Consider the following 14107-nt stretch of genomic DNA (forward strand, 5'->3'; position numbering starts at 1 on the left):
AACGCTGCCCCGAAGGAGCCCGTTGGTATTGTGATAGTTGGAACGCTGCCCCGAAGGAGCCCGTTGGCATTGTGATAGTTGGAACGCAGCCCCGAAAGAGCCTGTTTGAATAGTTTCTGATAGTTGGAACGCAGCCGCGGTGTGATAGTTGGAAGCAGCCCCCTGCTGTTCCAGACCACACTCCACACTAGTTGGTGGCGGTAATGCACCATTGGTTGTTTGCCAACCGCCATTAAAACTCCAAAAGAAGAAGAAGAAGAAGAAGAAGAACGCAGCCCCGAAAGAACCTGTTTGAATAGTTTGTGATAGTTGGAACGCAGCCGCGGTGTGATAGTTGGAACGCAGCCGTGGTGTGATAGTTGGAACGCAGCCCCCTGCTGTTCCAGACCACACTCCACACTAGTTGGTGGCGGTAATGCACCATTGGTTGTTTGCCAACCGCCATTAAAACTCCAAAAGAAGAAGAAGAAGAAGAAGAAGAACGCAGCCCCGAAAGAACCTGTTTGAATAGTTTGTGATAGTTGGAACGCAGCCGCGGTGTGATAGTTGGAACGCAGCCGCGGTGTGATAGTTGGAACGCAGCCCCCTGCTGTTCCAGACCACACTCCACACTAGTTGGTGGCGGTAATGCACCATTGGTTGTTTGCCATCCGCCATTAAAACTCCAAAAGAAGAAGAAGAAGAAGAACGCAGCCCCGAAAGAGCCTGTTTGAATAGTTTGTGATAGTTGGAACACAGCCGCGGTGTGATAGTTGGAACGCAGCCCCGAAAGAGCCTGTTTGAATAGTTTGTGATAGTTGGAACGCAGCCGCGGTGTGATAGTTGGAACGCAGCCGCGGTGTTATAGTTGGAACGCAGCCCCAAAAGAGCCTGTTTGAATAGTTTGTGATAGTTGGAACGCAGCCGCGGTGTTATAATTGGAACGCAGCCCCGAAAGAGCCTGTTTGAATAGTTTGTGATAGTTGGAACGCAGCCGCGGTGGGTCTCAGCAGCTCCCTGTCTCCACAGCGCCTGTAGCTCTCCGTTCTAGATAAACAACTGCTAAACAAAGTTTTATAGTTGAGTTATTCTCTGTCAGTGAGGAGGAAACACACAGGAGTTAGCGACATGCCTGCTGTTTCTAAAGGAGATGGGATGCGCGGGTTGGCTGTCTTCATATCCGATATCAGAAACTGTAAGTTTGTTTATTTCGCTCCTAAAACAGTAATAGTCAGCTGTTGGTGCTTGGTGGACGCTAGCGGTGGTCCATACTTCAGAGGTCATGTGGGGGAGTTTACAGCACTCCTGACCGCTAGTTATGAAATTATAAAAGTGTTTATGAGTCTTCAGTGGTTAGCTGTTCAGGGTGTGGACCTCGCCGCTGTCTGGAGATAAACCCGAACTGCTTCGACCGACAGCCCCGAAGGTTGTGTGCTATTACAAGTTATAACCACTAGAACAGAAACCCACAGGACGACCTAAGGGGTCACTACACCGTTTAAACTCTGGTTTCTCCTGTCAAAAGCTAACTACACCTCTGGGCAGGTGCCCACGACTGATTTCCATGCTAGCTAGCTCGCAGGCTGCTTGTTGGCTGCAGGCAGGGGCGGACTGGAAATTTTTAAACTATCACAGGCCACCACCTGACTAACGCAAAACACAGAGTCGGTTGGGCCCCTATTCAGGTAAAATAGTAAAAATACGGAATTAAAGCTTAGCATGCGCCCTGTTTCTTTCCTCTACATTATAAATATTTGTGTTCTGCTGCTATAACCTGTATTCATGTTGCATAAACTGTCATTCTATTTATGTTAAAGGTGGAATATGGAACATTTTAAATGAAAAGCTATATTGTTAAACAAATAATACCTCCACGGGGCTTTTAGAGGTGTGCAGAATGAATGTACAGGTTGGGCCATTTATATGGATTCACCTTAATAAAAAGGGAATGGTTGGTGACATTAATGTCCTCTTTGTGGCACATAGAGCTCCGGGAGTTGATGTCACTTCTACCGGCATGCAACAGTTCAAATCAAAACGGCGCCATATTGGCAGGCAGAAGCCCGCAGCTGGACTATTTGTTATTGTCAGAAAACTCAATCAGACAGGAAATATGGTAGATTCCTGTTGTGCCCCAGATGCCAGAACAGACACGGACGAGATAAGGAATGAGCCATCTACAGGATTCCCCAAGATCCGGAACGCCGCAAACGTTGGGTCGTTGTAATAAAACGCACTAGTGACCGGGCTAAAATGAAACTGGGATCCCGATAGTAAAGGTTTTCGCTTATGCAGCGACCACTTCATATCAGGTACTTAAACCAACGTTTCCTCACCTGTGTATGGTATTTATTTTAAATGCTTTTATTACGATACTTAGTGGGCTTCCTAAACTTATTTTGGCGTGGCTTTTTCTGTCTTATTACTCACAGCAACAAGTAAACGTCACGTAAAACGTTGCCTCGTGAGTTCTGCGTGCTGCCGTTTACGTGTTTTATGATCACAGCAATTAACCGGCTAAGCTGTATTTAATTTTTAAGCAATGGTTGATCAATTGTCAATCACACATAAAAAGCACTTTGGATTGCTATTATCTGTCTCACCGAGACAGATCTCAGACAGATCCTGAGACGCTCCTGCCTGACATATTTATTTTATTCACGGAAAAAAATCAAACTAGTGATTTCTCTTGGCGTTCAGTTTATACATTCAAACGACACGGCACTCTATTTAAACTACTTACGTGTAAATCTATGTTATTTGTCCATCCATCCATTTTCATCCACTTATCCAGAGTCGGGTCGCGGGGGCAGTAGCGTCTAGAGGCCCAGACTTCCCTCTCCCCAGCCACTTGGGCCAGCTCCTCCGGGGCAATCCCAAGGTGTTCCCCGGCCAGGTCCGGTAAGAAGTCCGCTCCGACAGTTTCTGGCATTTTTAAAAAGTATCCCAGGGGCACGGTAAGGGTCGGAGATGTTTAGTCTATTTAATTTCTGACTATATAAAACGATTTATTCGGTTTTAAAGTGTGAAGTAAACTCTGACAAAGTAAAATCCAAGCTGATCCCGTTCATTTTGTTTACCTTTGTTGCCTGCCAACATGGCGTCTACTCTCTGAGAGTCACGTGACGTCCGGAGCTTTATTAGTATATGTGAGGGGGCAAACTTTTCAAGATGGGTGGTGACCATGGTGGCCATTTTGAAGTCGGCCATCTTGAATCCAACTTTTGTTTTTTCAATAGGAAGAGGGTCATGTGACACATCAAACTTATTGAGAATTTCACAAGAAAAACAACAACGTAACTTTATTCTTTCATGAGTTATTTACAGGTTTCTGACCACTTATGTAATGTGTTCAATGTGCTGCCCATTGTGTTGGATTGCTGATGCAACCCTCTTCTCCCACTGATAGCAACACCGCAAGAGAAGTGCCAGCACAGGCTTCCGGTATCCTTGGTTTCAGGTGCTGCACATCTCGTATCTTCACATAATAGACAATTGCCTTCGGATGACCCCAAAGATAAAAGTCTAGAAATCTAGTAATTTTGTTTGTGGCCAGAAATCTGCTTCAGCGCTTGTTTCTCCACTTATTTAATTAAAGTTTTCATCATTTATGTGTCATTTTCGTGTTCTACTCCAGAGTCTAGATGTGTAGAGACTGGAGGACTTTGTTTTTGCATAGAAGATGTGAGTTTTAAGAAGATATGTTCGTGGTGGTCATGTGACCCTCTGTCAACCGTTTAGCACACACAGAGGAAAAAACATCACGTTTGTCATTGACATCAAATATTACCGTGACCAGAGTAAATATATAGTCTAATCAATAAAGTATTTCCTTTTACATGTGTATTATGTTAGCAACTGTAAAGTAGTAAGGCAGCATGGGGTGATGGTGGCACAGGAGATAAGTGCTCACCCCGTAGTCGGAAGGTTGCAGGTTCGATCCCTGCTCAGTCTATGGCTGTCATTGTGTCCTTGGGCAAGACACTTAACCCCCTCTCGCCTGTTGGTTGTGGTGGACTCTAGAAGGCGCTATATCAAATACAGGCCATTTACTATTTAAGGCTATTTAACAAATTCATAAAGAGGACAGCATGTTGATTGTATGAGTCCATCCCACACAAAATCTGATATATAATTATTAGGGATGGGTACCGAATTAAGGCACCGACCGAATTCCCTTGTACCGACTGAGTACTGATTCACGTCATATGAAACGGTGCCTTGTTTCTGTACCTGTGCTGCTCACCAGAGTATAATGTCTTCAGTCACTGTGGGCGAGCTGTAAACAAAGCAGCATGGCAGAGAGGAAGTGTTCTGAAGTTTGGGTCCACTTCACTAAATGGGATGGGTAACTGGGTGATGATGAAACCAGCAACAACGATCTGAGTGAGGCATCATCATCTTAATCTGCTCCGGTAGGTAAATAAAATGGTTAAGATAACGTTAGCTTGATATGTTAGCTTCCATTCAGCTAATGGTGCAATCACTTTCTCCTTTGAAATTCCAACTTCCGAGTAGGAAAAAAAAAGAACAGTTTGAAAATGAACGGCAAAAGGAATACACAGTAAATTTAGTTCACAGCAAAGATGTTTGCTTGAGTTTAATTTGCAGTCTCTTAATACTACGAAGACCCACCATCACACAGTTTGTTCAGAGGGGAAATTAGTGTATTCTCAGACTGCTGGGTCACTCCGCTTGACCTCACTCAGGTTCTCAGATCGTGTTGAATAGTCTGTCTACGTTAATGAGGTTAGTATATGTAAAAGACGGAACTCGGAGTTGGCTTTTAGAACTCAGCTTTATTGGCAGGTCTCTGCATGAGTGGCCATTACACCCCCGCCCTCGCTTCCCCTCTCCCCCTCTGCCGTAAATAGGGTTGGGCATCGAGAATCGAGCATCGATTGGAACCGGTTCCAACTGTTCATTTTTCCCGGAATCTCTCAACGTTTTTTATTTTGATTACTAGAATGCTGACGGAAGAGGAATCCGCGGCCGATCTCCGTGAAAAATAAACGTGATCTGCAAATTGTGATCAATGCTTTCCAGAGCTGATCACACCAGCTGTCTGTGTGCAGCACCGAGTCCCCCTCCCCCACCCAGATATAAACAAACACGTCTGCCGAACCTTTACTCCGTAACGTAAACGTTAACTCCTGCAGCGTAGAGGAAACGCGTTAAATACGTCAACACGGTGGATTTAATAGAAGCTTAAAGAACAAACTCTGGACGGTGTGAGGTGAGTTTGTCTCACTGCAGAAATAAAAACACACACGGAGCGTCAGCAGTCAGACGCAGCCGCTCACCAACACTCGTGTGTGTGTGTGTGTGTGTGTGTGTGTGTGTGTGTGTGTGTGAGCATCAGAAGGCTGAACAATAACCTGTAGAATAATTAAAGTCATCATTTTAGAGCAGCTTCTCTGTGGTGGACCACACCAGCTTCTGCCACAATAAGTAATAATAATAATAATAATAACATTTTAATTACCTTTCTGAACTATTTTTGTTGAGTTTTAATGTTTAAAATCTGTTAGCTTGTTACTGACAGCAGCTACGTTTAAGCTCCACTTCCTGTTGTGACTGAACGCTGCTGCAGCATGGAGGTGTGGTTCTCAGTCATCCTGGACATGATCATCCTGAGAGCTTTAGCTGAAAACAGCTGGACGTTTCTGGATATGTTGGAGACATTTAGCCTCTCATCCCAGAGGCTTCTTCCAGACTTTGGTTGTGGTCAGAAACAAACACACTGGTTGTGCTGCAAGTCGTCTTCTTTTTTCTCCAAAACACGTTTTTGTCTAAATGAAGGTGATGTTGTTGTTCATAGAGTTAAAATTCATGTTGAAGTTCAGATTGTTTCATCTAGTAGGACCTGTGGTTAGCTGGCTCATGTAAAGCATGTCGGGTCTTGAAAGAATCAGAATCGGGAATCGATAGGAACCGGAATCGAAACGAGGAATTGGAATCGGAATTGTTCAAAATCAAACGATGCCCTACCCTAGCCGTAAAACTTCTGTCGTAAAATATAACAAGACGCGATTAACGTAACATCCAAACTGTATAAACTGTGTTGCATTTATGGCATCTTCCCTCCTTAAAAAAAATCAATTAAGGTAACAAGCAACAAAACATGCAACTCCAACACAGGCATGCTGTCATATATATTTTTTTTTACTTTCTCGACAATAACTTAATGGATCAAAAAAGAGTCTTTACGGCAAGTCTTTGAACTGGTTTGCACAGACGTCCATATCTGGTGCGGAACTGGCCTAACGAGCTCGAAGGGTCATTCGTGGGGGTCCCAACTTCAGTCGAGCCAGTAGAAGCAGACTCCGGTGGGTCGTCGACATATGTAGAAGAGTCACAGTCCATTTCAGTAACCACCTGTGGTGTTGATGGCAGTATGGCTCCAGTTCTGAGATGGCGACAGTGATGTCGCAACACAGTCCCATCCTGTGTGTGGATGAGGAAAGACCTTGGGGTAACAGTCTCCTTCAGTATGACTGCTGGTGTCTTCCAAGTCTTTTCTCGGTCCAGTTTTAGTAAGGACCATGTCCCCAGGTTGTGTTGGTGGTAGGGGTCGGCCTCCGTGGAGGCGGTTGTAGTAAAAGGCTTGTTTAGCTTTTCCATAAGCATCGTTCTGCATCACAAACCTTTTATTTGGCCATTTGGGTTGAAGGTTCTTCTCCAGTGTTGGTAGTGTGGTTCCATGCCTTTTCCACGAACGTTCAGGTAGGGGAGTGGAAATCAGTGGCTCCTTTTGTTGAGTTTGTTACTGTTCCTGACAAGTGTGGCACTGCATTACCGTGTTACTGAGGTCTGTAGAGAAGCCTGGCCACCACACAGATGAACTTGCTCTCTCTCTACATTTAGTGAGTCCCGGGTGGCCTTCGTGTAGTCTGTCCAGGATATCAGCTCTCTGTGATTTCGGGATGACAATCCTGCAGCCTCTTAAAATCAAGCCATCCGCTTCTGAGAGCTCATTCGTTACCTTCATAAATGCTCTTATATCAGGGGCGGTTTTCCACTGCACTCTGGCCACCCGTTTCTTATGTGTCTGATGACTGACTGCAGTTCTCCATCAGCCGCTGTGGGCATTTAAGTTCCTCCATCCTTGTAGGTGATGCAGCAACATAGCTGTCTGTCTCTGAGTGGGTGTCGCCCTTCTCCTCTGTGTGTGACAATGGGCTCCGGGATAGTGTGTCGGCAATGACGAGTGTTTTTTCTGGCACATATACAGCGTTAGGGCTGTATCTCATGAGCCGCATCAGGAGGCACTGACATCTCAAGGGGACATTATCCAGGCTTCGGTTGTTCACAAGTGGCTTATGGTCTGTTTCTAATGTGAATTGATCTAAGCCACAAAGGTGTTTGTCAAACTTTTCACGAGCCTAGACGCTAGCCAGACATTCCTTTTCTCTCTGTGCGTAGCGAGTCTCAGCGTCACGCCGGGGACACACCGGCCGCGGAAGCGCCGCGAAAATGGGACCGCCTTCATTCGGCGCCCTTGTTAAGCTATTCTATAGACCACATGGGCTGCCGAAGCGCCGCGAATCGCCTCGCGCCGGCGCGCACCGTGCAGCCATCATTTCGGCGTCGGCTCTATTTTTTTCGCGAGCTGCGGGTGAATTGCGTCAATTCTGGCAGGAAGTCAAACCTAGACATAAGAGGCAGGCTGGTAAAGTTAACAAAATAAAGCATTTCAAAATAAAATTCCGCAATAGTCAAATGTGTTCGTAAACAGACACTGCAGAAAAACCACACGAACACGCACACACATCGAACTTGTGTGCGTGTGTGACCACGTGAAGGGGTGTGGTTTTGGGTGTCTTTTCACCGGAGCTAACAGGACAGAGAGGCAGAAAGTCTGAGGCAAGCAATTAAGATGGATGACTTTAAATTAATTATGGAAGTTGAGAAACACAAGGAGCTGTACGACCCCCGAAAAACACGGTTATTTACGTACCCATTTAGGACGAAACTGCTAGGATACAGCTGCAGAATTGGAGCGGGTTCCAAGAGATTCAACTGGCAGAAACGACTCATACCATAGGTTCACACACACACACACACACACACACACACACACACACACACACACACACACACACACACACACACACACACACACACACACACACACACACACACACTCTCAAACGTAGGGGAAAAGAGCTGAGAAAAGGCAGAGGGGAAATGGAGGACACCAAGTGTTTAAAAGAAAAACTACAGCTGAGCCGAGGCGCGCCTCGACTGGGGCGCGTCTGATCTGAACTGAGGAGCGGCGAGCAGCGGCCGAATTTCTTGAGCGATTCGCTTCGCGGCGCTTCCGCGGCCGGTGTGTCCCCGGCATCCGACAGACGTCTTGAACAGGAAGCCACTGGTATCCACTCTTCTCCATGAAGCTGGAGCTATACAGCTCCCAGCCCATAACTGCTGCGTCGGCTGACACTGTTGTGGCCTTTCTGATGTCGTAGAACGCCAAGACAGGAGCTGTAGTCATCATGTGTTTTATTTTCTCTAGGGCCGATTTCTGCGCTGGACCCAAGTCCAGGCATTTTTGCTCCTCAACAGTTCGTACAGGTAGCCCCAGTGTGGAAAGGGAAGGGACAAACATCCCCAGATAATTCACCATACCCAGGACTCTCTTAAGCTCTTGCATGTTTCCTGCTGTGTTAATTTTGACAGGGAATTTTAATTTATTTTATTCTTAGTCTTTTGGCTAAAAATTAATTTTAGTCTTAGTCCAATTTTAGTAGATGAAATTAACAATTAATTGTAGTCAATAAAAATAATCAATTTTAGTCAACAAAATACAGATATTTTTTCTATTGAAATAATTTCCTACTTTTGTATAGAGCACGGAAAAATTAGTAGTGCAATTTAATACACAGGGTCCAAACTCTTAACCACCACTGATCAGATATAGCACACGCAGCTAAGAACATAGAATATTTGAATAAAAAAAACACTTCACATGTTTAACACTTACGTGTTTAATAAAAAACAAAAAGCACACTGGAAATTACAAAGGTGCTCTTTTTTTAGCAATTGCACAACAAGAATTTACAAGAACAGCAAATTCAAACATGTTAACCCTGAGTCTGTAGATATTCACTTGTTACAACACAGGCTCAACCAAACAGTGTGAATATTTATTTGCTGCGATTCATTTTGAGAAAAGCACTTCGTGCTAGTGTGACCTTTGCTCGGTTGCGTTTCCCTCTAGTGAGGTCACCTGTGATACTGAACACTCTTTCTGCAAAAGACTGAGAAGCTGGCATTGCCGATATATCTGATGCTAATGGTTTCAGGCTGTGATAAAACGTGTCACATTTTCCAAGCCAAAACTCCATTCCCATTTCCCAAGGGATGGACTGTGAGAGCTCTTCCTTATTCTGGCTTATCTGCTGTCTAACACTACACTTGGAAGATTTTGGTTTAGGCTTTGTTCCGAATTTGGAGAGAAACCTAAAGACTGGTTGTCTGGAGGAGGAGGAGGCAGATGATGAAGAGGAGGCGGCGGCGGCGGGTGGTGCCGGTTCAGGTCCATTCAGTTCCTCCAGATCAGAGTGGTTCTCCTGTGTCTGAGAGCACCGAACAACATACCCTTCTGCCTGCTTGAGCAGCTCCTGAATGTTGTCATCAGCCACATTGAGGAGGGTCTGACACACAGTAGGATTGAGAAAGCAAGCAGCTGCTACAAGTGGGGAAAACTTGTCATCTGAGGGATCAAGTACCCAGGCAAAACGCTGATTCACATTCCCTTCCATTTTACGTGCTAGAGCAGCAACATCTCGACTTGTGTTTTGTTCCACATCTGCCAGATGGCTGAGTAAATCAAAGAGAGCAGGGAGTATTAATGACATAGACATTGTCTCACTCTGAAGAGTTTGTGTGTGCTCAGCAAAAGGCTGCAAAAGTTCTTGCATTGACTTCAGCTTCTGCCACTCACATGAGAGCAAGCAGTCCCATCCCATCTCGTTTGCTACTTCACAAACAGATTCTTTAACTTGGAGGAGACGTGCAGCCATTTCATAAGTACTTGACCAGCGTGTGGGGCAGTCATTCACAACAGTTAGGCCGCACTCATCCAAAATCTTCTGTGTTGCGACTGATGACTGGCGAAAAAGTTTCACGATTGATCGGACTTTGTTCAAGACTCTGTTGATGCTTTCCTCCTTGTTTATCATGTGGACAACAAGCTGCAGCGTATGGACGACACATGGCATCCTGTCCATGCCCATGTCCTGACACTGCAGGTTTACTGTCTCCTTGGAATCACTTTCACTTAGGATGGATGCATCTGGACCATCGGAGCTGGAATCTTCATCTTCTGGAGCACTATGTTTGAATGCTGCCACCATATTGCTACCATTGTCTGTTATTACGGTGAGAACTTTCTCATTTAGGATCCCCCATTCTTGCACTTTTCCACACAAGCCTTAATGGACTGGGCAGTGTGCGGATGGTCAAGTTGTTCAAGAGCTAGCAGTAAGTGTTCTGGATTTTGTTGTTCAACACAGAAAAAGCAGCAGATTATGCCAAGGAATGATGCTGTCAGTCCCTTTTTAGTCCACAGATCAGTCCCAATACATACTTTTCTGGCGCTAGACAGTTTTTCTTAAATGTAGCTTTTTTGTTTTCATAGTGTTTTTCAATTAGATTACTTATCTTGGCTTTCTTTGGCACAGTAAACTTCTTATCCAAACTTTCCATCATCAGAATAAAATCCTCATCTTCTACTGTTGTGACCAGCAATGCTGTACATCCTACTCTTCTTTAATTAGTTGTTCTTCGGCATCACTCTTGTACTTTGTAGTACTTGTAAATGTGTCCTCAATGTTCTGGTTGGACATTTTTGCCTTTTTAGTAGTTGGTTGGCCACCATCAGCAATGGTTTTCTGCAACTGCAAAAAAATACAAATACACAATTAAAACATTGACTTTTTAACAATGATTTACCTGTTGCTTTTTGAGATTTCATACATTTTTCATAGTATATCTAGCTATTTTTATTTTATTTATACACACACACACACACACACACACACACACACACACACACACACACACACACACACACACACACACAAGACAAAGTAATGTGTCTATAGTTATATTGTGATGTCTTAGTAAATATTCTATTTGGTGAGAGATAAACTTTATTGTATTTATCCTAGTGGATCTATAATTAAACGGATAAACTAGCAGTAACACATCCAACGTCAAGGAAAGCAAAAAGTTATTATCAGGAGAGGGAGAATATTTTAGTGGTTAACAGCACTGTGCTAGACCAGTGGTTCCCAAACTTATTTAGCCGCGCACCCCCTTCTATGTCCCGACCATGTTGACGCACCCCCCAGCCCCACATCAGGGCATGGCTATATATATATATATATATATATATATATATATATATATATATATATATATATATATATATATAATCTGACGTCACGCTAAACCAGGGGTCGGCAACCTGTTCCCATCAAAGAGCCATTATTACCCGTTTCCCACAGTAAAGAAAACACCGCAGCAGCCGCGGCGTTGTGGGCGGGGCCTACCCTCAGACAGCAGAGCGCTGCTCACAACAGGTGACAGCAGCCGGTACCGGTCGCTCGTGTACGTCAAAGCTATCTTTCATAAGAAGATAATCAATAAAACGATTTATATAAAGTGGATCCAGAAGTTGTAGCCCGTCTCTGCCGACAATATTTAGATATTTTTCACCCTGTTGGTGGTTTTATTGAGCAGGTGCCACTTTTGTCATACGTTTCTTTTTACCATACCATACCATACCATCTTTATTTATAAAGCACATTTAAAAACGGCATGGCAGCCGACCAAAGTGCTGTACAGAATAAAAAGTATAAACACAATATAAAACAATACACAGTCAACAATAAAATGCACAACAAGGCAGATAATTACAGTCAATAAAAAGACGCATAATAAAATAATAAAAGTCAGGGATTTAAAAATGCCTGGTCGTAAAAGTGAGCCTTCAGCAGCGATTTGAACCGGAGGAGGGATGGTGCCAGCCTCACCGAAAGAGGAAGTGCATTCCATAGTGTCGGAGCAGCATAGACAAAAGCACGCTGCCCCCGCGTTTTGTATTTCATTAATGGAACACGAAGCAGCAGGCAATCAGCAGACCTCAACGCCCTGTTTGGCACATATCTAGTGACAAGATCCGACAGGTAATCCGGTGCCAGACCGTTCAGGGCCTTAAAAACAAAAATCAGGATTTTAAACTTGACCCTAAAGTTTACGGGTAGCCAGTGGAGCCGCGCCAGTACAGGTGTGATATGTTCTCTCCTAGGAGTGTTTGTTAAAAACCTGGCTGCCGCGTTCTGTACGACCTGAAGCCTGTTAAGAGCGGAGGCAGGTAACCCAATTAAAATGGAATTTGCATAATCCAGTCGAGAGATGATAAAAGCATGGATTACGGATTCCAGGTGTGCTCGTTTCAGGATTGGTTTTAAGCGGACTAGTCTGCGCAGCTGATAAAAACACGATCTGACCACTGCGTTAATCTGAGGGCCCATGGAAAACTGTGTATCAAATTTCACCCCAAGGTTGGTAACACACTGCTTGAGGTCAAAAGGGAGAGTGGCCAAATCAGAAGATACTTGTGTTGTTTGGTTAGGGGTCATCAGGAGTGCCTCAGACTTAGAATCATTTAGCTTAAGGAAATTATTGGCAAGCCAAACCCTCACTTCAGCCAAACAATGGTCCAGAAGAGAGATGGAGTCTGGTTTTTTCAAAGCCAGGTAGATCTGGCAATCATCTGCATAAATATGATAGCCCAGGCCATATTTCCTCAGGATGAAACCCAGGGGAAGGATGTAAATTGAAAACAGGAGAGGCCCAAGCACAGATCCCTGCGGGACTCCCCATGGAAGTGGGAGGAATGCAGAGGAACAATTACCCAACTGGACCTTGAAAACTCTGTTTGACAGATATGAGCAGAACCACTGAAGTGAGGTACCCCTTAGCCCCACCCATGACTCAAGTCTATCCAGCAAAATATCGTGGTCAACGGAATCAAATGCTGCAGAAAGATCTAATAGTAGGAGCAAAACAGGCGACCCAGAGTCAGAAGCCACCAGGATGTCATTGGTCACGCGAAGAAGGGCTGATTCGGTACTGTGAAGTGGCCTAAACCCAGACTGGAACACGTCATCCAGAGAAAAGCTGTTCATGTGTGCTGTAATCTGTGAATAGACAATCTTTTCAAGGACAAAAACGGTAATTTGGAGATTGGCCGAAAGTTTGCAAGGTTTGAGCCGTCTAAACCAGGTTTTTTAAAAATTGGTTGCACAACCGCCTTTTAAAAGAAGTAGGAAACACCCCAGTTGCCAAGCTGGAGTTAAAAATGTCTAGAATTGTGGGGCCCAAAATAGGGATGATCTCACCCACCATATTCGGGGAGAGAGGGTCCTCGGGAGAACCTGCTGGTTTCATATTTCCAGTCAGATCTGACAATTCACTAAGAGATATGGAAGTAAAATCACAGAATGAGGGAGGTGCTGGTGGTACATCAGGACAGCCAGATCCTGGTTGCACAAGACTATCCCTAATGTCCCGGACTTTGTTAAGAAAGAAGGTCTGGAGCTCAACACACAATGACACAGAGGGATCAACACTATCAGGTTCAGTTATTGACAAGATGGAGTTGACAGTGCTATAAAGTTTATGCTGATCACCCTGATGCTGAGAGATTATGCATGCAAAGTATTTGTTCCTGGCAGATCTAACACTTCTCTGATACAGGTCAAGGGCATCCATCAGAAGCTGATGTGAGATTAGTAGCTTGTCCTTTTTCCACCTTCTTTCCAGCGCCCTACAGCGCCACCTGAGGCTGCGTGTTTCCTTGTTCAGCCAAGGATCAGAGGTGGTTTTCTTCCGTTTAAGTTTAAGGGGAGCGACTGAGTCCAGGGCAACAGAACAAGTCAAATTAAAAGAATTTAAAAGACCATCCACATCCGTGGTGATCCCAGATGAGGAAGGATTGGAAAATTCAACCTCCAGGATGGATAGTAGTGAGGCAGTTGTGGAGGGAGAGATGTGCCTTGAGTAGCGAGGAGCCTGCCTTCTCACCACAGGCAACATGGCCGAGATGTTAAAA

The 14107-nt window shown here is 44.6% G+C and overlaps 1 protein-coding gene across 2 annotated transcripts in view; it reads left to right on the forward strand.

Annotated features, from left to right (window-relative positions):
- Positions 1-967: 967 nt before the first annotated feature.
- The window catches only part of LOC107381936 (AP-2 complex subunit alpha-2), a 90957-nt gene continuing 77817 nt past the window's right edge, over positions 968-14107 (forward strand). For both annotated transcript variants that reach the window (XM_070554598.1, XM_054732439.2), the window contains exon 1: positions 968-1174. In XM_070554598.1, coding sequence (XP_070410699.1) covers positions 1108-1174 — 67 coding nt within the window. In that variant the 5' untranslated portion in view covers positions 968-1107. The remainder of the gene's footprint in view (positions 1175-14107) is intronic.

This window comes from Nothobranchius furzeri, chromosome 9 (assembly GCF_043380555.1).
Source record: "Nothobranchius furzeri strain GRZ-AD chromosome 9, NfurGRZ-RIMD1, whole genome shotgun sequence".
Lineage (NCBI taxonomy): Eukaryota > Metazoa > Chordata > Actinopteri > Cyprinodontiformes > Nothobranchiidae > Nothobranchius > Nothobranchius furzeri.